The 26,437-nt window shown below is 48.4% G+C and overlaps 1 protein-coding gene across 6 annotated transcripts in view; it reads left to right on the top strand.

Annotated features, from left to right (window-relative positions):
• Nucleotides 1-26,437, top strand: part of dachs (unconventional myosin-IXb-like dachs) — a 392,239-nt gene that overhangs the window by 281,136 nt on the left and 84,666 nt on the right. Inside the window, exon 1 of one of the 6 annotated variants that reach the window (XM_089586300.1) lies at nt 18,083-19,616. The exons of the other annotated variants lie outside the window; for them this stretch is intronic. Coding sequence (XP_089442426.1) covers nt 19,508-19,616 — 109 coding nt within the window. The 5' untranslated portion in view covers nt 18,083-19,507. Of the gene's footprint in view, nt 1-18,082; nt 19,617-26,437 lie in introns of those variants that run through there. 6 annotated transcript variants of the gene reach the window in all.

Raw genomic sequence — 26,437 nt, 5'->3', positions numbered from 1 at the left:
GCGAATCCCTGAGGCTTCGTTATAGCGCCATTCCCTTCACAACCATGGCATTCCGTCCTTTTCAAGTAAGGCAATCGCGAGCTTGAATCGACTGGCAGAAAAGTTCGTCAGTGTGATTTTCTCGGGATGAATGCGTCTTTTGCTGATGAACAAATGTAAACATACCCAAAAAGAACCAAAGAATTAACTTTTACTGAGAACAGTACTGCATGGAGGTGTCCTCGGAGCCCCTGTAGTAAACTTAAGGGTTGGGCATTTAGGTTTAAACCGAAATAAACCGGTAAAAGTAAGCAGATATCAATTTCCGAAATCGGGTTTCAACCGAAAAGGTCAGTATTCTTGGCATGCAAGGCACAGATAGCCGTCTGCTCAATGCGAGCTACACTCAGTAAAAGCTGAAATTAGGCAAGCGGCAAGCCAGGGGCATGATGCGACGATGACGTTGTTGGATAAGCAGCGCAGTTGTGTGATTTGAGGTATTGCTCTGTTAAGTTCCGATGACCGGGAAGCAGCAACTCTTCGATGCCTGCATACTGTTTGTTCACTGTCATCACCTGCTTACAGAAGTTATTCGGTTAGGTGGGTTAATCAGCTGCATGCAGCACACCCACAGTGCATGGGCGTCATGAAAAGGTATGTTCTGGCACGGCCGCATCAAGCGGCCGTCGTTCTGGCTACGGCGACAATTGGGCGGCAGTTCCGTCGCTGCCATCAATTAGCACGCAGAACACATCATGTCCCACCCTTGAGCTCAGCCCGGCACGGCAACCCAACAATTGCATACCAACCTGTAGATTTTAGAAATAAATTTTTACTTGCATTTTTGTCCCACGGCTATCTCGTTTAACTTCAGTCAATTTCTTATACAAGTACAGCTGCAAGTAATAACTTTTGCATACTAATTACTGGTAAACAAATTCTTCACGATGACTAAAACACCGATATAAACTTCAAATGGCGTTTGACTGCACAGGGCTGCTGAATTAAATTAGCGAGAAAAGGCAGTATTTCATTCGTCGAAAATAATATTGAGCGAGAAAGACTGAAACTTGCGGTCTGAAATAAAAACCGACAAAAGTCCGCCGAATATTCCAAAAATAAAAAAATGAAAAGTCCAGCCCGTAAATATGTTCCATTGCGTCTTCCGCCAAACCATTTGTATGTGTTGTTTTCTCTATGTGTTTTTCAACGGAGTTCCCGGTAGCTGAACTTTGGAGTCCTGCTTTGCCTAGTCTTTTTGCGTCTGGTTACAACTAAAGAAAACAATTTACCTGCTTGGGCTAAATGTGGCTTAGGTGCGCTATCACGTTTGACCTTCTCTAGGGGCGATAAGTCGGAGAGATAGGGACGAAATGCGATACCATTTAGCGCTGACTTCTGCTCGTCACTGCTTCTCTTCAGAAATCTCAGTTTAGAGGCATTTAATTTCCCTGAGCCATTCCGAGTTACTTTCATTTTTCCTGAGTCATTTTTAGCCCGGCCTCCCCGTGGCGAAGGGGACAAGTGGAGAGGGGGATTTCAGTCTCCTTATTTGGGCAGGTGGCAGATGGAGAGAGACGGTTGGCAGGTGAAAGCTTCGCCGGACTTAACAGCTTTATCGCATGTGACCCACCTAGGGCTGTAGCGCGCACACAAAGAAAGAAACTTTGATGCTGAAATGCTATAGGTCATCGACTCTCAGCACTGTCCGCTCGAAAGGATTCACATTTAGGACTCCCCGTTTTTCACCATATTTTTTCAGGGCTTTCGTGTCGGTCGGCCCAGTCTAGCTCAAGGAATTTTCATAGTTGACAGATGAGCTATAGCGCCGGCATCGTGCTGGGCTGAGACAGGATTCGCGTCCTGACAGCTCCAGTGCCTTAGAGACTGAAACGGAGACTTTTCGCCAACCTTACGAACACACGAGTCCCTCGACAGCTTTTCAATAAAGCGGAGCCCTATAGGGGCATGCCACACGGCCGGTCGAGGCTGACGGCATACTCTAAAGTCGAATTAACCTGTATAGGGGTGAAGAGGGAGTACTCTTCGCACCCCCTTTTAATATAGCAGGTTATGCTGCCCAAGCCCCCTGGTTGACAACGGAAACTAATTTCCTTTTGAAAACATGCGAAATTCTAGCAGCTGCGAAGATTTCAACTGAGGTTTAAATCTCCTGTGTTCGATAACCTCAAGACCTCCGCTGCCGCGTTTAAAAGCCTCCTCCCATTGCTTAACTGGATTGATTCACTATAGCTTGCAGTGGGAATTGCTGAGATCGGCATTTAGTGGTCGAAATGTACTCCGGCAATTGGACAGCATACCCTGTCTCTAAAAGGGAGTACTCCCTTATTACTCCCATATAGATGTATTCATGTTTGGAGCGTAGCGCATCTATCGGCCCTCGCCTGTCTCTTCCCGATGAGATATCGAACACGGTCTTGGGACAGCCGCCTTATTTCAGCCCTAGCGGAGGAGGCGAACAGCAAAGGGAGGAGGCAGAAGGACGAGATGGGCGAGCAGCGCGCCACTCCCCGATGACCCGCGATGCGCTTCGATGGTTCTCGATATTCTCCCCCCGGCACTATTTGTAGCGAACGATGGAGGACCGACCTACCGACGACCGCGCTCGAACCCGTTCGGCTGAGCGCTGAGCCGGGCGTTCACTTTATAACTGGGCGCTCACGTTGCCGCAGGCGCAGTTCTGGGCCAGCCAGTATAGAGCGGCCGAGAGTTGAACGAACAGTGCTCAAGGACATGTCGGGGTGCAACTGGAGGTCCAGACTTTCACGTGCTTCACTCGCACGCTTAGACGCCGTTCCTTCTCTCTCTCTCTCTGTCTTCTGCTTTTCACTGCACTTATCCTCGGGGTCATCATGTCCCCCATTCTTGGAAAAAAAGTTTTGAATATTGTAAAACTGTAAAGTACTGTTCTGGAAATAGCATGCAGGTAAATAGTTCATTATTCCGATGTGGAGCAAAACCTCTTTTAAAGTGTTTCCGAGCAGTTAAGACTGCCGTAGAAAACCATCGGGGAACGCTTTTGACGATAGCAGAAAGGTTAATAGCAACAAAAAAATCCAACGAGAGATCTGCGGATATATTCCATGCCAACGAGAGATCTGCCGATATATTGCTTGTTACAGTATATTTTACAATATATGTCCTCATATTGGCGCACTTGTTTCATACATAGTGGGCAACGCAGCGGAGGGTGAGTAACATATTGCTCCGCCACGCATAAGTCGTTTCTCTCGAAGCCTCGGTGAGTGTTTGGACGAAAACAAAGAGTGGCATAAAATGATGAGCTAGCATTAATGATCACGGTCGAAGCTTTGGGGCGCTCAGTGTTCGGAGCATCTGTCTATAATCTTCTCTGGGTGTGCACTGCTTTTTTTGGCGCGGATGTAGTCAGCGCTATTCGCACTACCAGCCGCGTATCATACCGCCAGATCTCATTCTTACATCTCGAAGTAAGGCGAAAATGTTGTATGAGATTAATGTAGTACAGGAGGTTGCCTTGATATTTGTCGGAACGAAATATGTCTGTATTCAGTTTGGCAGTACGGCGAATTGCTTTTCCGGCGCGGACTTAGCTCGCGCGAACAGGCGTTGCCTGCTGTGTACGAAACGGAGTATACTGCGTCCGAATGCTGGCGAATCCACAGCCTGCTCACTATAGCTTGAAGCAGTAATGCCGAGGAGCGTTTACATAAAAAAAAAAGAAAGCTGCAGCAGGCAAATATTTTCCGGTCGTTTCAATTTCATCCTATAGGCGCAGCAGTTATGAAAGGACATGTCTCGACTTTTGTCTATCGCCGGTCGTCGCATTCGGGGTAGTGATTTAATGGTCAAGTAAGGTCAGCTTTTGTGACGCCACGGCCAGTGTCGCGCCGCTGCCGTACTTTCTTTCATAATTGTGCTTCAACAGCGAAAACACACACAGACCAAGAAGGAGACAAGACACACACACCAGCGCTGAAACTTACAACTGATTTTTTATTGGGAAGGAGCACGTCACAATATACACACACGAAAGAACAGCGCACATGCGCAAAGTCAACAATCTCCTAGTGCTGGTAAAAGGGAAAAACCGCTTGCGCATCCACAGAACCGCTACCCACGATGTAGCATATTCATTTCTCGAAGAGATAATGTTACAGATGGCGTACTCACGAACCCTTTATCTTTCTGGTTAATATGAAAGGCCTCAGCTATACTTCTTTTGTGCGCTGGTCAGAATGAACAAAGGACACATGAGTGTCACCAAAAAACGGCGTGCATTTGCATGTGGAACAATGCTTCGCTAGGTTAGTTTCTTCTTTAAAGAATTAGCGTGCTCCATGAGCCGCACGTTAATACAGCGACCAGTCTGGCCTATGTAGGTGAGGCCACACGACAGTTCTGTGTGTGTTTGCGCTGTTGTACCATCACTGTGAATCTACACTAACTAACCCAATCTGCGGTCCTTCTTTCAGTGCGTGCCTCGATGAAGCCGTTCACTCGTGGCCCAGACTCCTTTTGTTCTCACGGGCAGACACTACTTCGCAGGGCACTCACTCTCAAGAGCTGACTTATGGACTCTACGAAGCTCTCTCTACAAAGAGTGTCAGGGTGACTCCACCCGCATACGAAAACTACTCTTTGCTTGAATAGTATCAGAGTTTTCACTTAGCGTGATCCGCGTGTGCGGGGAGCCAGGCTGCGCTCTTCTAGCTCCCCGCGGAAGCGGATCGTGCAATGCTAAAACTCGCTAATGCCGCGGCGGCGCGCCATTGAGTTTCTGCCCCGAAATGTCGTCGGTGTGCATTTTTTTCCTTGCATAAACTTCGTCACACGCTCTTCTAATCTTCGGTGACTTGTAGTGACCAGTGGAAAGCAAGACGGTAGAACGCAGAATGTGATGACCCACGTGACCGAGATCGGACACAGCTGGTGTCAGTGCTAACATGCACCGCCCTTGCCAGCAGTTACAGAGCCGTCGGCTTTGCTTTCTGGGGGCCATGCAGTCCCTCTCGTGTACAGTGCCATATGAGTGGAGCGTCAGGAGGACTATCCTTCTCACCCGTGCATATTTTCCAAATTCCGGGGAGAGACAGAGAGAAAAGCTTTATTGAGGCAAGTGTGTTAAACCTCCGTTGGGTCCGTGGAATGCAACAATAGAGAATTGCTACTCGGCCCAGGCAGCCAGTACTGCTCCGTGCTTTTTCAACTTGGGTCCCTATTCTCGCTAATGCCTCCCCCCCCCCCCCCCCCCCCCCCCCCCCGACAGACGAACATAAAGAAAACAAATCAATAACTGCTCAAACAAACCGCGTTGTTCCGGGATTTCCCGCAATAAGAGTTCGTGCACACAGTCCGATGTGCAGGCGGCTTTCAAATTCGGGCACGACTGCTGCCAGCCTGCCGCCTCCCTCGCTCCGCCATCCATTACGCAGGGCGGGAGGCGCTCGAAGTTGTTCGCCCAAGAAGAACGACCCCCCATCGAGCGCATCGAATCGGCTCGGCCGTCCAACTGGCAAACACGGGAGCTGCCGCCGCTCTCCCATGTGGCTGGCAGTAAAGCATCGCGTGTGCAATGGAATACCAACATGGAGTGGAATGAGTGTTTGGAAATTTTTAAAGTGCGTGCCAGTGGATTTAAGCCGCATAAAGTAAGATGTCATTACGTGAACTTGCGAGAAAAAGATGGAAGCTTAGGAAAATTCGGAGCTTCTCGCAATGAAATTCGGGAATTTTAAAGCTTTGAAAACTATTTCATTCTCATCACTGTCATCATTTATTGAACCTTTCATGGTCCGTTACCATGAAAGGGTAACCATCAACCTTTCATGTCCGTTACGAAAAATTCTCTACAGACAGTCTATAGACTTATTATTGACTCTATTGACTTCCTATAGATATTGCTTTCTGTCTATTCATAGTCTATATACTGTCTATATACAAAAGTCTACTAAAAGTGTATGGCCATAAATCGATAGGTTGTCTATAGACTGTCTATGACATCTGTATTGCTTATAGACTGTTCTCTAGAATTTGTGTATAGACAGCCTATAGACTTTATAGAGAGAAGTCTAAAGCCACTCCATAGACTCTCTAAATCTTTTTGTGTAAGGGTAAATTAGGAAGGGTCATCGCAAAAGGCATACATCACGTAGCCAAAGCGGTTACAACACGAAGTAGACTTTTAAACAAGTTTCCGAAATTACAGGGAGAGCAAGAGGATCTCAAAAGAATTCGTCGAACACTACAGCACTACATATATTAGGCTTGGGCAACCTAAAAAGATTCAATAATAATAAGCACCTGCCTGCACCACATACGTACAACGGGCTAAACTACAACACTACAGTCGGACACACCTCAAGAACTCAGCGGCAAGTTCCCGTGAAAAGAAGCACTCCAGCCAATGGCGTCTACCGATTTTCATGACGTCATGATGAGGAGCAACTGTCGCACACCATTAGCTCGAGGTCCTGTCCTTAGGGGCGTTCGACCCAGCATTCTTGAGTTGTATCCGACCATTGTTGAGTTGTTGCAGCCAAACGTGAATGTACGATTCTGATGTCCACAGTGCCATAGTAACACCTCTTCGACATCACAGAGGGATCATGTTCAATGGCAACTGAATCCGGGAATTCATTCAATTCTTCACCTACCACAGATGAAAATCGTGCTCGGAAAACCTCGTTGTTTGTCGAGTCAGTTGTCCGTGACGAATTTGAGACGACTGTGGTGGCTGTTTCCTTTTCTGTTCGCCCCGCCGCGGTGGCTCAGTGGTTATGGCGATCTGCTGCTGGCCCGTGTACTTGTACTAGAGGCCCGTGTACTGTGCGATGTCAGAGCACGTTAAAGAACCCCGGGTGGTCGAAATTTCCGGAGCCCTCCACTACGGCGTCTCTCACAACCTGAGTCACTTTGGGATGTTAAACCGCAATAAACCAATTAACCAACCAAAGCTTTTCTCTTTGCTTGTTTGTTTGATTACTACACGGACTGCGATACCTCACCATTTCAGTCCGCACACGTTATGCGTATAGTTTATAACACGATACAACTAAAAAAAAAACAGCAGTTGCTAACACTGGGCCGCGGTCCGAGGCGTCTTGTATTACTTCGCTGGCATGTCACAGTAAACGATATCAGCTTTTTAATGTTTGACTATATCAAACAATCCTGGTATCAAAATCCTATAGAGCTCATAATCTTTTTCTTGTGATAAGCTTCTTGTTTAGGTATAGAAGAAAAGTTTCAACAATGGACTACTTTTTTGTCGTGGAGGAATTCTGCGTGCAGAGGCTGAATGTGGGCGGAGCTTCGCTGCAGACTTAAGTTGTATCCGACTATGGTTAGCTCAGCTTGTCACTACGTTTCTAAACAGTCGGCGCTTGCGCGTAACGACGCCTGAGTCGTTTGCACCCCAGCTTCCGTTAACACGCCCTACATATCGCCTTCCGTCCCCCTCCTCATCGGCAGCGGCCAAGCCTTCCTTCAAGCCGCACTCTGCGCAGCCGTGCGGCTCAGCCCAGCGATAGCCAAGGTGATCCGCGGAGCTTTTGTCCGGCGATGATGGAACAAGGCGCTGCACGAGCCTCCTCCGCTGTGAGAGAGAGTGCCGCCGCCTAGCGGGCTGCACGTGCAGCCGTGGCGGAGGCGTACCACCACCGCGCGGACAGCAAGGAAAACTGACGCGCCCCGGCGGGGGGTGAGGGGGTCAAGGGAATGACGGATCGCGTGCAAATCGGCCCGCACTTTAGTCGCTCCCCCGCGACGCGGAAAGGACTCGTATGGAAAACAGGGCCATGACAGCACGGGCGCCGGGCTTTCCGGAACATGCGTTCATTCAGGGGACGCGCACTGGGGAAAGCGCGTGTGGAATGGTGCAGATAGGGCTGCGTTCTCTTCACTCCAGAACCGTTTGGCTGGTAGAGTGTACGAATAGGTGATTTTCTGCAACATCGTTTCTTTCCATTGGTATTCTAGTAATAAGCAGTCACTAATAATAATTTTCTTTGAGAATATTTAGTTTAGTTTAGTTTATTACGGTTTCACGTCCCAAAGCGACTCAGGCTGTGAGAGACGCCGTAGTGAAGGGCTCCGGAAATTACGACCACCTGGGGTTCTTTAACTCCCACTGCCATCGCACAGTATACGGGCCTCTAGAATTTCGCCTCCATCGAAACTTGGCCGCCGCGGCGAGGATCGAACCCGCGTCTTTCGGGCCAGCAGCCGAGCGCCATGAGCATCTTCGAGAATGCTCAGGGGGAGAGGACAAGGTTAATTTTAAGGGAACCACTTTACTCTTTATTTCCTACCTTAACTCATGTGCGCGGAGAAGAAATGCTGTGAACGAAAGTTTGAAAACTTGACGAAGTTTGCTACGAATGCATCTGATTTATGGACAGATGTAAATAAACGGCGCTTAAACTAGAGAAAAAGTGACAAACAGCGCGACACAGCCATACGTCTCCTCGCGCCTGACTTTATTTGTGGCTTACACGCTAAGTTTCGAAATCGTGCACTGAGGATACGACTGCAAAGATAACCGAACCGTTAACCCTAAGAGGGTCGTGGAGTATAGTCGATAAGCAGCAATAGTCAAAGCGTTACGTTTTACAATAGCCTAATCTTCCCGGGAAGTGGTAAGATAACCTCTATAAAATTTTTGTTCTTGTGGCAGCAGTGCACGCTTCAAAAGAGGGAAGATAGCTTCCCCCAGCAACATCAAGCACACCAAAAAAAAAATGCATTCATTTCTTACATTTATTTATTTATTTATTTATTTATTTATTTATTTATTTATTTATTTATTTATTTATTTATTTATACCTGAATTGCCCCTGGTATGGGGCATTACATGAGGGTCACATTACATGAGGGACACGAGGATTTGTCATGGTAACGTGTCTAAGAGATAATGAAAGTTGTTTATTTGCTTTTAGATGTTATAGGAAGGCTTGTTTATAATAAAGCCGTGAAGTGTGCAACGTAACTGTCCAGAGGGCTGTTCAGTATAGGTGATTACGAAGCGCACATTTGAACGTGCGATGAGCTTTTCCGCGCTGCTGCGCGCCAGCCATGGCTTGGCATAGATTACGATGCACTGCTTGAATCATGCGGCTTAATCTATAGACACTAACACCATGTCTACAAACAAAGCGTCGGGTTCGCGGCAAGCAGTTTTGACTTGGGGGGGGGGGGGGGGTAGGATTTGCGCCCACAGGAATACATGCAAAAGTTTTCAAAGCAGAAGCAGTTTTCTGATTCCCACAGTGCACTGTGATGTCTTCCCTCCGTGAGGAATAACAAAATTCATCCTAGAACAGGATCTGAAAGTACGAAGCGTCGTTTCGAAGGCGATGTATATTTAAAACACCTACGCATGGGAATGACTCCAGGCTGGGGGTACGGAACGGCAACGGGGCCCATAGAAACACATGAAATCAAAAGTTTCAGAAATATTTTTCTCGTTTTGCAGCGCTTTTATGGAGGCAGATATTTGTTAACAGTTGGCGAGTACTCTGAAGAAGAGTGTGAAGAAGTATGCTACGTCATTTCGAAGCAGTCTTTGTAAAACGCCACGATAAATGTGTGTTGAGTAGCCGGACATACACCAAAAGGCGCTGTGTAATTTCAAAGTGGTGCTTATTGATTCCTGCACTCTTTGCCAGGTGTCGGAAACACTTGTGTGTTACTTTTTGTCGCTTTTCTTCCTCACCTGTGGTAGCTAGAACTTGTCTTGAACTTTGAGCTATATATACTGCCACAAGTTTCATATTGTTTGTTTCTTTTCGTTCATTTCGTTGCAAGCGTCGGAATCTGGCGTTGCTGCGTCTACTCAGGAAATGCGGCTTACCGATCGTTTTTATGGTACTGAGATAATCGTCGTCCAAATGACCGCGCATAAAACGCGGAAATAAGTTGTCCAATGTATAGGCGGCTCCAATGAAGCGCAAAATTTTCCAAACCGCGGATTATAAGCGAAACTTCTCGCTCAAAAGAGCCATTTCGGTGCCGATTGAGAAGGAAAAAAAATGTGTGTGTGTGTGTGTGTGGGGGGGGGGGGGGGGGGGGCAGCAAAGTGAGAGGTTACGGACCACCCTCCTTCACGTACTGCTTTCATAAATCGCTTTAAGCTCAACTGGAGGCTTTTGTATCTCTTATCCACACACACGGCCCCCGAGCACAAAGGAGTTCATAATAAAAAAAAAGTCTTCAATGCACGGACCGTTATATGGAAAGGAAAGCGGCGAAAACTTTGCCGCCTATCCGCCGCAGCGCGAGACGGTTTTTCTGTTCATACATCAGAACCGCGGCGCACCTGGGCCTTTTTTTTTGTTTTTTTTTTCCCGCTACACCGTCGCTCTCTCGCACAACGGAGCACTCGCATCAGCCGAACCAGGAAGCGAGACGGGGAACCACACTGCGCACGAGTATAGTTGCGTGCAGCGTTCAGCAAACGGCCCCGACGCGCGCGGTGGCTACAGGGTGCGCCCCTACTCCAGCCCGAGAAAAAAAGTTGTCGGCGCCCAAACTGCCCAGGCGTTAAGACTGCTTTGCGGCTGCTCTCCTAACTCGCGCCGCTCCTTGTAGCCACTCGGCGACTCTAAATCCAGACAGCAGAATCAAGAAAAACCGAAAGTCAACACCTCCTGTCGGGCGGAGTGATACACGCCCGCACGTCGCCCCAATCGTACGGCGGTCGCCGAAGCCTCGCTCAGCACTGCACGGTATAGCTTCGAGACGGATCACGCGTCGCCCCAGCGCCCGAAAGAAAAGCGCTCTAAAGAGCGGTCGCGTGCTCCGTTCTCTTATGGCCACGTGATTCCATTTTTATAAAACCGCCCTGCTGCCCGCAGAGACAGCCGAGAGGCGCGCCAGTGAGCATTGCAGGCATGCAGTGCGCTCCCCTCGATCGAAACGGGTTTGAATGAGGCCCACGGCGCTCTTCAAGAGGCCGTCCCACGACGACGACCAAGACGTCCAGCAACGCCTGCTGAGAAGACGTCCACGCTGTTCGGTCTTCAGCACTCAGGGATCCCTGAACGTGGCTCAGTTCTGGCATACCGCAGGCGTTTCGACGGCGTGCAACCCTCACGACTTGTCGGCAGATGAGGTCGACCTGAAGCAATCTTCGAGATGATCAGTGTGGTCTGCTAGCACTCCGCAAGATCTGACCAGGACACTGCACGCCGTTCTTGGGCGTACGGGAGATAGCAGGTCTGTCTTCCGATGGGCTCCTGGAATAGGTAGGCCTCTGCTAGTTGGGACCTCGGTGCCGTATGCCGAGGAAGTTGAGTGTGGTGGACACCGCTGGCGTGGTTGTCGCATGTCGGAAGTGACTCGAGCCCTGGCCGGATGCGTCCTCGCCTGGTTCCACTCCCGCTCCTCCCACGGCACATTCGAGGTTGACCACGGTAAGAATCGTGGAGGTGGCATTGGGGGCTCTGTGTGCTCAGTGCGTCTTGTGGGATGTAGACGGCTCCGTGTTATTCTTCCGCACGCTGGCTGCGTGCCTTGTGAGAAGATGCATGTTATCTGTAACATTCAAGTCGCTCGAAAGTGGCCTAATACGTACAGTCTTTGTCAAGAGTAGCCAGGCTCCATGGTTTGCTTCTCGTTCCTATAACAGAGCCCTCACGGCTTCCCTAAAGATCAAAAAGTTCTTTTAAGGTGAGGACAGGGGCTCTCCTTACCATACAGTGATTTAGAGCTTGAGGGCTGGCATAATAGCTTTTATATACGACTGAGAAGAAAAACGTGCAGCCTGGTTACTTTTGACAAAGAGTGTACGTACAACAAAACGCCTGGGGGACCCTATTCTCAGGGTGCTTAATAGCGCGTTCGAAAGTTACATTCAAGATAGAGCCGCCCAATGTCCCGCGATGTGTCGGGACATATGGGTGCGAGTTTTCGAATGGAGTAAAACATGCAAGTCGGATACGATTAGCGCATGCCTTTATTGGGTTGTGTACAATACATTTAGAGCAGATGGGAGCAACAAAAAGGCAAACCACATAGGAGTCGACGAACGCTAGCGTTTGTGGTTGGCGACTCCTATGTGATTCGTGTTTTGTTTGCACTAACGTCCTTCAAAATCATGTAAGCCATGAAGGCCAAACCCAACTGCTACTGAGGACAGCACTACTGGATACCACGTTATTTACGCAGAAGAGTAGTGACCCACAGGAGGTTTCAAATGACGGATTATCGGCTGTTTAAGTCTACTTCACGTGAGGTTCTCGCAATGATGGCCCAATTCTTTCCACATTTCTCAACCGCTTCGCAAGGTGTGTTTTAACACAGGTGATCACTACGTGAAAACGTGTCAATCGGCACTTTCTTTTCAGCCACCGCGGTGTCTCAATGGTTATGGCGCTCGGCTGCTGATCCGAAAGACGCGGGTTCGATCCCGGCCGCGGCGGTCGAATCGATGGAGGCGAAATTCTAGAGGCCCGTGTACTGAGCGATGTCAATTGCACGTTAGAGAACCCCAGGTGGTCGAAATTTCCGGAGCCCTTCACTACGGCGTCCCTCATAGCCTGAGTGGCTTTTGTACGGTAAACCCCATAAACCATAAACCAGTTTCCTTTTCATTTGTACGGATATGAGCCTAGCTGTAATTTGAAGCTCACTGTCTTGCATCCACCGTTATAAGAACTCGCCTCCAATGAAAAGCTATCTTCAAGCGACGACAAGGCCTCACCTCACTGCGGGTTCCAGCACGGTGACGTTCAACTGAATTGAATTGAATTCAATTCTTTATTATTCAGTAAGTGCATGGGTGGTATGGTTCTTAAATGTTCGATGGCGTGCAACAGATTAATTTCATCAAATCTCTTATTCGACATCCTCGTTTCTCGCTTTAGATTCATCACGTAGCTTGTGGGCAATTCCTCTGCGCGGGGACGCACAGGCAGTCACTCGAGGCAGGACTTTGTACAAAACGGTTTATTCTCACATGGCAGGTCGGTCGTCGTTGGGGCAGCGGGGTCAGGTGTCGGGAGAGCTGGTCCAAGAGCAGAGAGAGAGGCGCGGGCCTTCCCGGTCGTGCCTTATGAAGGCTTTCTCCTAGCCTCGCTCCCCCCGCCCCACCACTCGGGAAGAAGGGGTCCGAGGCTACCCGCAGTGAGCGGCGCGAGATTTGACCTGCCCGCGAGCAGACCCTACAAGCTATACGATCATAAGTCTTCACTTTTTGTTTTTCATTTATCACGGTTCATGAGGCCTTTTGGTCAGTGCTTCGTAAAATAGAGCGAACAGTCTCAGAATCTACTGCAGGTGAATACTGCACCCGCCACCGAGATTTCCGTATACAGCTTACCGTGGGCCCCCGTCGTTTCAGACAGCACCGTTGCTTGCTGGTCGGAAGTGCGTTCCTCTGTCAATTGCAACTTCATGACATCTATTCTCCTTGATGGCGGGTTCCGGACAGTTTTTAACGCGAAAGCCCAGAGTCAACCCTGAAAAGTATACTTCCTATGTGAAATCTACTACAGCGATGCCTTATTTACGCTAGGATTTATTTTTGTTTTCTCAGCTCCACGTGCAACTGGTTGCACTTAATCTTTGCTCGTACAGGGGTGCCCCTCTTTTACTGCCACGAACTGTTTTCATAGTGCACATCAGAGCAGCTGGCGGTAAGTGGGTTAGATAAGTGCGCAGGCTTTTACAGTGGTTCTTTTACACCAGCATGTCGGCTGCTATGACGTTAGTGAAGGCCATCTCTATGAAAGCGATGGTAAAAATCTATGAGGTGTAGCGCATTTACTATCAGTTATCATTAATAATTGAGTTCGTCTATGCCTGTACGAAACTTTACACTGTACTACCAGAGTGCCGCTAAGTGCGCGATGTAATCGTACGATGTCAAAACTCAGGCAGGGCACACCTCTTATCGGCGAAGGGCGAACGTCGCGGATGTTTAAACAAGAGCAATCAGGCACGTTCGAGTATATGAAGAGCAAATGGGGAGCGAAAAAAAACTATGCGGCGCTTCACCCGAGCGTTATCAAGCGCCGTCTTCTCTCGCTGTTGCGACCGTTGCCTCTGCGCTCCAACGGCCAACGACGCGTTTCGAATGCACGGAGAAGACTTCGATAACGCGGGAAACCTGTTTTCTGGGCGAATGCGCGGCGGAGGGCTTCTGTGCCCGTCGCACGCGCCCCAGTCGTCGTCTGCGCCTCGCAATCTGATGCCGCGGAGAGGATCTCGGCCAGAGACGGCCGTCTTCGCGGCTTCGATTTACGAGCAATGAAAAGGCCGCTCGGCGGGCATTCGTGTCGAGATCGCGCTGCTGCGTGTGTTTGTCATTACGCCCTCGTGGCTGGCGCCGCGGGGAAGATGTCCGCGGAGATCTGCGGCGCAATTTGTAAACACCGGCGCGTGCGGAGATTTGCAAAGCATAGCGGGAGCGTACAAGGCGTACAAGTTTTGCACGTAGCTCTGAATGAAGCGGTGTAGAGGAACGAGTTTTGTCGTTGCGCTGGAATTATCGTTGGGTTCCCTGTAAGCGCGGTACCGAGCCGGACATCGCACGGGGGGTGATTGTCCAGCGTAGTTGGTCTAAACGAAACATACTCGGCTTTTGCTGCGATCAACGTGGTGAGGTGCTAGGCAGCGTAGGGTGTTTCGTCCGCGCCGCTCCAGCTAGGTCATGCATAATTTCTCTAAGGTGGCACCTCAGGCCATTCATTTATTTATTTATTTATCTATTTATTTATTGATAAATCAAATACCCTCTCGAGGCACTGCAGTTGGTGTGACAGAGCGAAGAGATACAGCGCGGGAGGGACAGGTTCTCCTTCGGTAAAGGCACTGACCAGCAAGTAATGCGCAGTTGAGGCAACTCGTTCGTCGATTACTTGGAATTACTGCGTTGGTGTCATTAATTTTATATTTAAAATTCCTAAGCTAAAATATTAGGCCTCATCGTGTTTTCACCGAGTTTTCGTAATGTACGAAACAAAGTCATGAAAGCGTTGTTCTTTGTGGATAAGGGTCGTTTCACGGCTCATGCACGTACGCTCGGTTTTCGCAGTTTTCGCGTACTGAGCTTTGGCTTCGTAGACGACGTCTTGTCAATTTATCTTGGTGTCAATTTTACGACGTGAACGGAAATAGCGGCAGTGCTTCATCTATCAGCAAGAACAGGGGTTTTGTTTTTTTTTTGTTTCCCTTCTTTTGCAATGGCCCGTTTCCTATTTATAAAAAAAAAAACAGCCGTTTGCTTTCTTCTCTCTTGACAGCTGCACGACTCTGAAGCTGGTCCGTGTTGTTCCCGCACCCTTTGCGAACCCTGATGGTATTTCCAAGACGGGGGCGAAAGCTTATGACCATCTCTTCGCCTCACGCAGTTCAATGGTGCAGTCGTGTCGATGCATGCGGGCTACGGCGGTCGCTGCCACTGAGATACCGCACCGCTTTGGCGCAGGAAGGGCAACCACCCCGTTGCGCCGCTTGAAAGCAGCAGGTGAGGACGCGCAGCTGCACATCTCTCCGCAAAACCTCGTCGCAGATGTCGCGCGGCGAAAGCACTCCGTACCAGAGGGCAGCGGTAATGACCTTGCCGTTGTTCACTTCATTTTATGAGTACGGCCGTTCCGCCGACTCATAACATTCGGTAAGTTTATTTTAAGTTAGCACACAGAGACGACTTCTTTACTCGGCTAGCGCTTGCCTCTCTATCAGGTGCCCCTGTAGGCCTTTGCCCCAAGCACCGCAATCCATCTACAGAAGATCAATTGCTCTTTGCCGCAGATGCTGTATAGGCAGAGCTTCGAAGCGCAGCTGGCCTGGCTTTCAGAAGGGGCCGTGCGGTTTGGTGATTTGTAATGCAATTTTACCATCGCCATGGTCGCTTAGCAACGCCTCTTGGAAACGATAACATGAACAGAACAATTACAAGATGCCACAAGAAACGTTTCGGATAACTACAAGACAGCGAAAGAAGAATGAACTGAACGATTCGCATACATGCACGCACGCACGCGCACTCTCTCTACCTCCATTTGTGGCTGAGTCCATAAGCGTTCCGCTCTGCAGTGACATTCCTCCAGGAGGTCGAACTTAAAGCGGAGTCATTCGTTCTATACGGCGTCCCTTATAGTCCACGATGTGTGTTTCTTTGTCACGTGAGCACTCACGAACAGTTACCTGTATAGACGCAGGAACTCCGAACGGACACACGCGGCTATGTAACAAGCAATGCATCCACTTCGTCGCAGGATCCAGCTGCCATTGCACGTCCCGGTACTTTCGGCGCCCTGCCAAAGGAGTTCGCACTTATCGAGCGAATGCCTTCTGCTCCTAGAGATGTGAACGCGCTCTCGGCCTCGTTCACGGGAGGCCTGGCGTTGCCTCTATGGTGCCAACACATGTCCCGGCGCTTGTAGCATTCGCGCTTTTCCCCCGGGAGTGCGCCAATCAGTGGGAGCACGCGAGCGTTGCATGTCGCCAGATTAGAGCGCCGAGGTAGGGGCCCCTGTGTGGCACGGGCGATTAAGGGGACGGGCAGTCCAGGAACGCCGGTTGCGGCCGTCGTGGTGGGAGGAGGGGCACTTCGTTAATTGCTCCGCGTCCATGTTCCCATCTTCCGCTCCTGTCTGCTTACAGCAGCAAGAGTCCTACGAATACGCGTACGCGCACGCAGAAACCACGGCTCGCAAGCCATTGTTCGAGGTTTTTGCCCCCAGCGCTGTCCGCTCTCTGTTCTTCCACTTAGCACCTGTCGCCAGGGCGGGTTGTTCGCGGACACTGTACGGCAACACGCAATAACGCATTTGTTGTAGATTCCTGAGGCAGGTATGGGCTGCAGCTACTGGCGAGCGAACATTATAAAGAAGCTGACTAACGTCTACAGAGCGGCTTCTGGATAACCAGAAGACACTTGAAGCGTGTCCGTAACACAGACATGAGTTATGCTGTTAGGGGCGTGGTGTATACTGTCAGGGACATGGTGTATACTGTATAATTGCCCCGGACACTTCTTAGTGAGACTGCGTGCACGAGGTACAACGAAGTGGGCTAGTGTCAAGCGAGAACGGCAGAATTAACAGTTGGTGTTCTTCAGAGCACAAACACGGTTTCTGGTACTTGTTGCAGCCGACAGTGCCACTCCTCCTTTATCGCAGATGTTGACTGCCGGCCTCCGGGAATCAATCATTCGGCGCAACGCGGCGAAGAAAAAACCGTTGTGAAGTCAGCGTTTACACCTGCCTTACCTTTTAGTGTCTTATACTCTACTGCCACATGGTCACCTCTGATCCGGATCGACTTCGATCCAGACTGAAATTACGAGCGAGCTCCACATGCATGAAACACTACGCTCATACTAGATCCCGATCGGGGGACGAAGCCATAGCTGTCTTCGGCCGCAGCGGCTCTTTCGTAAAGAAAGGTGCTCCGATTCACAAGCTGCTCATGTTTACGGCTTGATTCAAGGAGTATGTAGTGCTGATTGTGCTTAATAACCGCGAATAAATAAAAATAGTCCATAGGAGATTTGTAATCACACGCCGGTGATGTGGCTTCGCCCATCTGGGTGGCTTCCAGTCTAATTAAGCCAAACGTATCGCTGACTAATTCCGTCCGCTTGCTTAAGAGTCGTAAATGAGAGTACTGATAGCGTTGTTAAGGAGACAAACGAAAAGCGTACACCGTAGAATGCTTCTCAGAAAGCCGCAGACTGAACCCCCTGCCGTACGTCGTGCGCATTATAGTCACGCGTTGAACTGGACAACGGCGGGCGCTGTCCACAAAGCACTTCCATCGGCATAGGCAAAGACCTCGTAGCTTCCCTCGTCGCGCAGCTCTCAATCTCGCCGCCCGCTGATTGCTACGTTGCGATGGCCCAACAAGAAAAGCCGCTGTCTGGCGCGTGTATCGCTGACTACCGCAGCCGCCGACCCGCTCACCTCTGCGCAGCGCCTCGGGACATCGGCGACCAGCCGGTTAGCGCCTGCGCGCCAGCTGTCGAGGCCGACAGACGCGTGGCGGGAACGTGCCATTGCATGCAACCGCCTGTTGCTCGCCGCCGCTTGGAAGATTTTGCGAAATCGCCGGTTTCCGGCCGCCTTGTCTGCCTACCCCGGCCGCCACACGAGCACCTGGAGACACGCGACGTGCGCGGGCCCTTCTGAAGCAGGCTGTGCTTGGGCCTCCGTGACTTTCCCGCCGTTGATCGCAGCAGCATCCTCCGCTGTGTACGTCGACTTCGGGCGTCCACCGCTGCCAGCGTTGGTCCTCTGATTACAGCTCTCGTGATCCCTGCACCTGCTGACCGACTTGTATCTGGATCGTGTGACACTCGGCAAGCCCAGTGATGCTGCGGGCCAACGAGGATCTCTCTTTGCGATGCAGCCTCCAGTGCGCTGGTCCTCCGTGCGCATTATCAGTGTGGCTGATGTGTGAACACTAGCGTCAGTGCATGTGCTGTGCGACGGCCTTGCGGCAAAGTATGCGGGTCCTTGTGGATCGCGTTACAGTGTTTGGTGTCATCACGTGAAGCCATACCGCGCTAGCCTATTTTTTGAGCCTGTGTACTCTGGATTTTGTGCGTCGAACTGGTAGCGACTAGTCCAGAAGCAGCGCCACAGTGTAGAAAGGATTGAGGTCATACATTATCTTTACCTGACTCCACCAGCATGTTGGTTATACAGCTTCAGGGACCAACATATAACGTAACTCCCGTCTCTGCCGTGACGTCTCTTAGAGCCGATAGTTGTTGAGATGAGCACGAGATCGTTGCACGCGTTACTAGATCTCTCTGGAGAATGTTGGACTTATCCTTCGGATAATTCCTTTTAACACTGCACGAGATAAGCCCGGGATTACTTGATATTTGCTGCCATGGAGAAAGCGCACGGCTGATTATCCTTTGCATCCACTTGCTTCTCTCTGCCAACTTACAAAGCACTTACGCTTACGTGGTTCACCTTGTAATGGATGGACAGAAAGTGAAACACTGGAAAGCAGATGCTAAACACTACGCCCGCTAGGGTACGTGTTTCTCCTCAGTTGCAGCAGTGCCGCACATAAAAAAAAGTGCGTGTTTTTTTTCTTTGCGCTACCCGTGACGCACGCCGCAAATTTCTGGCATCGCACCTCGAAGAGGCGACCGTACTGGAAGCGACCTAGTTGGGACTTGGTTTTATTGCCCACCCAAGGTTGCGCGAAGAGTGGCGTATCAGAGATGCTCCATCCCAGCGGGAAGCCTCCGTGAAACGCTCCGCGACTCCGTGATCCGAGTTCACTTGGTCGCGGCCTTGGCTCTCTGGTTCGGATGCTTGCGACTCCTCGTCGCGGCCATTCACTGCGGAGTCTCTGCGCCAACGGCGTCGTGCGTGTGATCCGGGCGGAGAAATTGTTGGTGATATTCCGCGTACATTTCTCCGGCAGATGTGCATGTTTGTGATTTGTGGACTGCCAACACCCGGATAAACGCTCGACCGCTGGGTTTGTCAAGTCGCGTCAAAGTCAGACGGGAGAAGAAGGTCTACAAGTGACGTCATTGACCTTGCTGCGCGCAACCATGTCCATGCTTCAGTGGAGGCACTCCATCGCTGCCTCGCAGCCGCAGAAGTACTATTCCTCGAAGCGCTGCGCGACCTTTCATCGCCGAAACAGCTGCCGTGGCACTCGTGAGTAGCCGAATGGCGTCTTCATTGACTCGACCGAAGTGTCCCTCGCGATCACTTGCCTCAGCGGAGCTGTAACGAAACCGCTCGCGGAGACAGCGGCGTCGACCCTGGCCGACGTCTTCGTTAGCGCCGGAGTTGTACGTGAGGCCAGGGTCGGGTGAAGGCGTCCGGGTCAAGTACGCCATGCAGGCATCACGTAATCCGTGATTGATGCTGGCTGTAGAGGGAAGTGCTTACGAACTGCGCAGTACCGAGTCAGATGCATCATGCAAAGCTGTTCGCCAAACAGTCACAGGCAGCGTGGTCAGATTGTGACGCTTGAAATCAGCGAAGATAAAAAAACAACTCGATTTTGGCCCTCGAGGAACAAAAAATATGCACAAGCTTTTCCCAGCTGCCAATTTCATCTCTATCTCGTTTTGAAACAGAATTTCTCTCCGCAGAAGTTTGGCTGGGAGGAGTAGAAAAACACGAACTTTCGCTTGATAATAATCTAAGAGCACTCGAGGATATTTTTTCTGGAAATCTTACACTCCTGCACTTCTCCTGGCGAAGCATACATTTTATTTCTTTTGTGTTCATTTACTGAGCTGGCCATATCGGTTTGGTTGATTGCCCGAAGGCTGAGACGTTTTTCGGCGCAGCTCGATATTGGAAAGCAGGGTGAATAGCGTAAGAGTTTTCACTCTCCGTGATAGGTTGTACATAATTATGTAGATAGGTTCTATCAGCATAATTAGGGGATAATGAGCTCAGCCTACGGAGTAGTTTGCTGGCAGGAATTAGTGCCTGTCTGGTCCTTATATCCCTTCATTGAATGCGAAGTGCAATTACGCTGCGACAACTAGCCATTAGGAAGCCTTCGCGAGATGACAGCCTCCATCCCACGTTGCCAACGCGCTCCGAAGCGGGCCGCTAATGCTTTCTTTTAGAAGAGTGACAGAGGCTTCTGATTTGAGGGTTTCCCTCGCTCGTGTTAGAAACCACTTGCTGCAAACAGGTGGTCGAAATTATTTTGGAGCTCAACACTACGGCACCTCTCTCTTTCTTCCTTTCTTTCTTTCTCTCTCTCTTTCTTTCTTTCTTTCTTTCTTTCTTTCTTTCTTTCTTTCTTTCTTTCCTTCTTTCTTTCTTTCTCTCTTTCTTTCTTTCTTTCTTTCTTCCTTTCTTTCTTTCTTCCTTTCTTTCTTTCTTTCTTTCTTCCTTCCTTTCTTTCTTTCTTTCTTTCCTTCTTTCTCTTTCTTCCTTTCTTTCTTTCTTTCTTTCTTTCGTTCGTTCTTTCTTCCTTTATTTCTTTCTCTCTTTCCTTCTTTCTTCCTTCCTTCATTCCTTCCTTCCTTCACACCCACCTTCCTCCCTTCCCTTACGGCGCGGTTCGGGTGTCCACAGAGATATGAGAAACAGTTACTGCGCCATTTCCTTTCCCCGAAAAACCGACCAACTAACCAAGCGATCAAGGTTGGTTTGCGGTGCAGAACCAAAGACGGTCTGTGTTGTTCACCATCCGCGGGTAAACACTATGAAAACTATATTGACTAAAGGCTACTCTACGAGTTGCCTCGACCGGCCGCATTAGAGTGCGGGAATTTTTTTCGTTTTATTTAGATCTTAATATTTGCACTTGCAGCCTTGTGGTAAGGCGGTTTCTTAGGAAAGGAAATGACGCAGTGTCTGTCTCACGCATCTCTGCGGACACCTGAACCACGCCGTAAGGGAAGGGAGGAAGGTGGGTGTGAAAGAAGAAGGATTCGACTAGTTTGCAACTGAGCGCGAAGCCTTGGAGCCCTCTTCATCGATGAAAAACATATCTTTGGGTGAAACAGCCAAAAAGCGCTGGCTAACTCAACGCGCATGAGGTAGTTCTCAGGAACCTAATAAGGTGGCAGTTTGGGCTTGTTGGTAACACATTTAACAACATGTCAGGAACCAAGTGGCAGGGAGCAGATATACGCTTGCAGTTGGTGCCACCTGATCCAAAGTTCCCAAGCCAAGGGACTCGTGGCCATATATCCAGCACGTGGTCGCTGTCCCTCGTTAGTTTCACTTTTAAAGATGTCTATCGGCCCCCGTTCGTGCGAACAATGAATGGAATAGTTTAACCGACACACGTGCGCGATTGTGCTCAGCCGCGGCGCATTGCCCTGGCAGCCTCTGCATGCAGATGATGCATGGCTGTTGATGTTGTTAGCCTCTGCTTTTGATGGTGCATACCCGCGGAGGGGGTACTGGCCAGGGTTTGGTGCAAATTTGAGCAAGAGACGGAATACCGGGGCTCAGTTAGCCCTATCGGCACTGGACGGGGGATGAAGGAGCTGGGCAAGATTGCTATAATATTGTTAAAAATAGTAAAAATAGTTTTGCGTCAGCACCTTGGCACTCATCATCAGATTCACTCTTCAGAGACCTCAACATCATGCGTTTTCGTATAATTCGCGATTACAAAACAGCGCTCTTGGTGAGCACCGTACAATTAATCCATTCTGAAACTTCCTTCAAGTCACACTAGACACGCTGACAACAATAACCTCAATTTACCCACAACACACAATGTATACGGACGTAGAAGCATAGCATTTGTCAGCGCTAAAGTTTGGAATATCATCCCATTCAGCATTAAGTCCATGTCGAACATTGCACCTGCTCTAAAAAAGTACATGCTATCAGAACAATACACCTCCCCTTATTGTTGAATTGATTATTTTTATTGCATTATATTAGTTATATGTTTTGTATGTTCAGCCTTGTTCAACTGCCTAGATTTGTAACATGTTTGTAATGAGCAGGGCAGAATGGTGGGCCTGTTGGTAAGGCATGTCAAGGGAGAAAACCAGCCAAAAAAGACGGAAACACGAGAAGAGAACGACCAGCCCTTGTCCTGTGTCATTATCTTCTCGTGTTTCCGTCTTTTTTGGCTGGTTTTCTCCCTTGACATGTTTGTAATGGATCCGAAACTAGCCACTGGCTAAGGATCCAGATGCCTCATTCACCGTGAACTTTGTATATTTTTTCTGTGTAATAAACTTGAACTGAACTAAAGTTCCGGTAGCACCCTGTCCATGTACAGAAATTTTAGACAGGCGCATTTTTTCAACGGGCAGTTGCTTATGAACGCCATTGTTTCGTATATCATAAGACAATGCCATAACAATCAATATATCCACTGATGCCCCCTCGGGACGCTCGTAGTTTTCTGCTATTGTTAAAAACGCACTCCGTTGGTTTTCTTTAACAGTCCTAACTATCCAGTGCGAACGCAGGACAAACTGTGATGATTGGTTTATTGGGGTTTAACGTCCCAAAGCGACTCAGGCTATGAGGGACGCCGTAGTGAAGGGCTCCGAAAATTTCCACCACCTGGGGTTCTTTAACGTGCGCTGACATCGCACAGTACACGGGCCTCTAGAATTTCGCCTCCATCGAAATTCAGCCGCCGCGGCCGGGATCGAACCCGTGTCTTTCAGTGCAGCAGCCGAGCGCCGTAACCACTGAGCCACCGCGGCGGGGTCCAAACTGTGATGAGATTTGGCTACGCATCGCTATCCATCCCATCAGTATTTATTTATTTATTTATTTATTAGTACCTCACAGGCCCCGAAGAGCATTGGGTGAGGGGGGCAAATCGAAAAAAAGGGATATACAGATGGAAAAAACCGTAATATCGGTACAAGAACGCGGTACAAGTCAAATACAAGAAAGGAACACGAAATTTATACAAAACGAAGAAAATAACATCAGACACGAAAATAGAGGGGAAAAAAAAGCGAAACACGAACATGAGAAAAAAAAAAAACAACCAGGGGTAACAGAAGTGGTAAATGGGAAAACAACGTTAAGAATAAATGAAACTGTTGTACATTTAGAACATCACTATGGCAATAAATGTATACATAGATGTTTTTTAAACTCACCAGGATCAATGAAAGAGATTATGTTATCAGGAAGATCATTCCAGAGTTTTATTGCTCTAGGTAATGCAGAGGAATTAAACGACAGGGTCTTCCCATATATCCGGTTGAAGCTGAGTTGATTGTGTAAGCGTTGTGAAGAGCGGAAAGGTGATGCCAGAGGTAACAACGAAGGACGGGTGTGAACATATTTATGGAACAAACACAGAAGTGAAATGGAGCGACGAATTTCAAGTATCTGTATGTCATTAAGGTTTTTAAGCTGGGATACACTTGCGAGGGGACTATAATTGCTAAAAATGTACCGGGCAGCTCTGCTTTGAATGGACTCGAGCATATCTATGAGATATTTTTGATGGGGAGACCATATAGGTGAGATAAATTCCAGCTGTGGGCGAACAAATGTAAGATATGCAAGTTTTCGAACGGAGCTAGGTGAGTTCCGAAGGTTCCGGCGTATGAAGCCTAATGTCCTCGATGCTTTGTTGCAGACTGCAGAAATATGAGGAGACCATGAAAGATTTGGTGTGAACTGAATTCCAAGGTATTTGTACGACGTAACCCGTGATAGAGAGGTATTATTTATAGAGTATATGAAATTAGAAATAACATGCTTGCGGCTAAAAGTCATCGATTTACATTTATTAGGGTTAAGAATCATTTGCCAGTCTTTACACCAATCAACAATAGTGTCAAGATCATTTTGAAGGGTCAGGTGATCAGTCTCAGAAGCGATCTTACGGTAAACAACACAGTCGTCTGCGAAAAGGCGTAAGCGGGATGAAATGTTAGTGGGAAGGTCGTTAATGTAGATTAGAAAAAGTAAGGGTCCAAGTACGCTTCCCTGTGGTACGCCTGAGGTTACGTCACATAGGGATGAGGAGGAGCCGTTGACAACTGTGAATTGCTGACGTAATGAGAGAAAGTTTCGAAGCCAAGATAATGTGAGGGAATCAAGGGAAAGGGTAGATAATTTTGTAAACAGCCGGCCATGTGCAACTCTATCAAATGCTTTTGAGAAATCTAAAAAAATGCAATCTGTTTGCTGGTTATCATCCATGTTGAAATGCAGGTCAGTAGTAAATTCAAATATCTGGGTATCACATGAGTAGCCTTTCCTAAAACCATGCTGATTTGAAAAGAAGAAGTCATTTCGTTCCAGATGGTTGTAAATGTGAGAGGCGATAATATGCTCAAGTAATTTACAGCATATGCATGTTAACGAAATAGGCCGATAGTTATCAGGAGAGTTTTTGTTACCGGTTTTGAAGACAGGGATGACTTTGGCTTTTTTCCAGTCAGTGGGCAGTTCTCCGGAGGATAGTGATTGCTGAAATATATGACACAAAATATGGCTGGAAATTGAAATGGTGTTTTTAAGTATCTTCGAGTTAATGTTGTCCACTCCGGCAGATGATGATAACTTTAGATTTTTAATTAGTGATGCGATACCCTCAGCACTAATGGTGATGGGTTCCATGAATGGGTAGTCAGACTCGAGAACAATTGGCATACTGGAATAATCTTCCTTAGTAAACACTGATGTAAAAAATCTGTTGAACGCGGTTGGACATTCAGTGTCAGCTAGCGGCAAGCCATCAGTATTGTGTAGTTGTATGAGGTCATGTTTACTTTCGGGAGATATAGTCTGCCAAAACTTCTTAGGATTAGTCTGCAAAAGTGACGGCAGATCATGAGTGAAGTATTTGTTTTTGGCAGCGGTAACAGCAGAACAGTACGCTTTCAAACACAGTTTATATCTTTCCAACGAGGTCGAAGAAGGAGCAGATCTAGCTTTTCTGTATAGGCGCTTCTTTTTATTTCGTAATCGACGGAGGGTCTTGTTGAACCATGGATTTTTTATGTCATTAGCTATTGTAATGAGAGGAACATGTTTCTCTATCAGTGTAGATAGTTTATGTTTGAAGAGCAACCAGTTTTCTTCGGTAGATCGTTCGTTCCTTAGCGGGAAAAACACCTCATTGAAAAATGTGGCAAGTTCCGTGTTAATTTCATCATATCGGGCTTTACTATAATCTCTAATTTTTTTAGTTGTAATACCTGCAAACAAGCTCGGAACTAGAATATCAAACTGCAACATCTTATGATCGCTAAATCCGTCAAGATACATAACCGGCCCTATGGTATCGGGAGCAGTGGATAGAGCTAAATCAAGAATGTTAGAACCACGCGTATTCTGGCTAATCACTTGAAATAAGTTGAAATCTAGTGTTAGGTTGATGAATTCTGTTGCAGCATGACTAGTTGAAGACAAAGAAGGCCAATCTATTTCAGGAAAATTAAAATCACCCAACAAGTAGATGTTGCTAGGTGAACTATGTTCGACAGCGGCAGCAATGCTAGACCGAAGATCATGAATGAAAGAAGTCGCACAATCGGGCGGACGGTAACACACCCCAAAAAGTAAAGTCGAAGATATAGTTTTGCAGGCAGCCCATACTATTTCGAGGTCTGAGTTAGAATTGATAGCAGTGGATGGTAACGTTTTTTTAATACCAAGAAGCACCCCACCCCCTCTTTTATCTGCACGGTCATGTCTGTAGATATTGTAAGCATGGGCGTCTGGAAAGATTTCATTGTCTTTGATACCGGCGTGCAACCAAGTTTCAGTTAAAGCAACTATATCAGATTCACTGTCTTGCAGGAAAGAGCAGAGATGATCACGTTTAGGCATCAAGCTTCGGATATTAGAAAATGAAAGGGACAGCGTCGGAGCCAGGGGGCATGACGTGGACTGGGGACAATCACGCAATCTAGATGCATTGCCTAGCTATGGTGATACTAATATGACTGAATCAGTGGCTCGGTCATACGCATATGTTTGTTTGTCCATTCGAAGTTTATCAAATGCCAGTTTATAAGACTTGGATTGTGATTTTGCAAATTTGGTCAACT

The sequence above is a fragment of the Amblyomma mixtum genome, chromosome 4 (assembly GCF_055824585.1).
Source record: "Amblyomma mixtum isolate Tamu chromosome 4, ASM5582458v1, whole genome shotgun sequence".
Taxonomy (NCBI): domain Eukaryota; kingdom Metazoa; phylum Arthropoda; class Arachnida; order Ixodida; family Ixodidae; genus Amblyomma; species Amblyomma mixtum.
The sequence above is the reverse complement of the archived record's forward strand: the minus strand, read 5'-3'. Positions and strand labels throughout refer to the sequence as shown.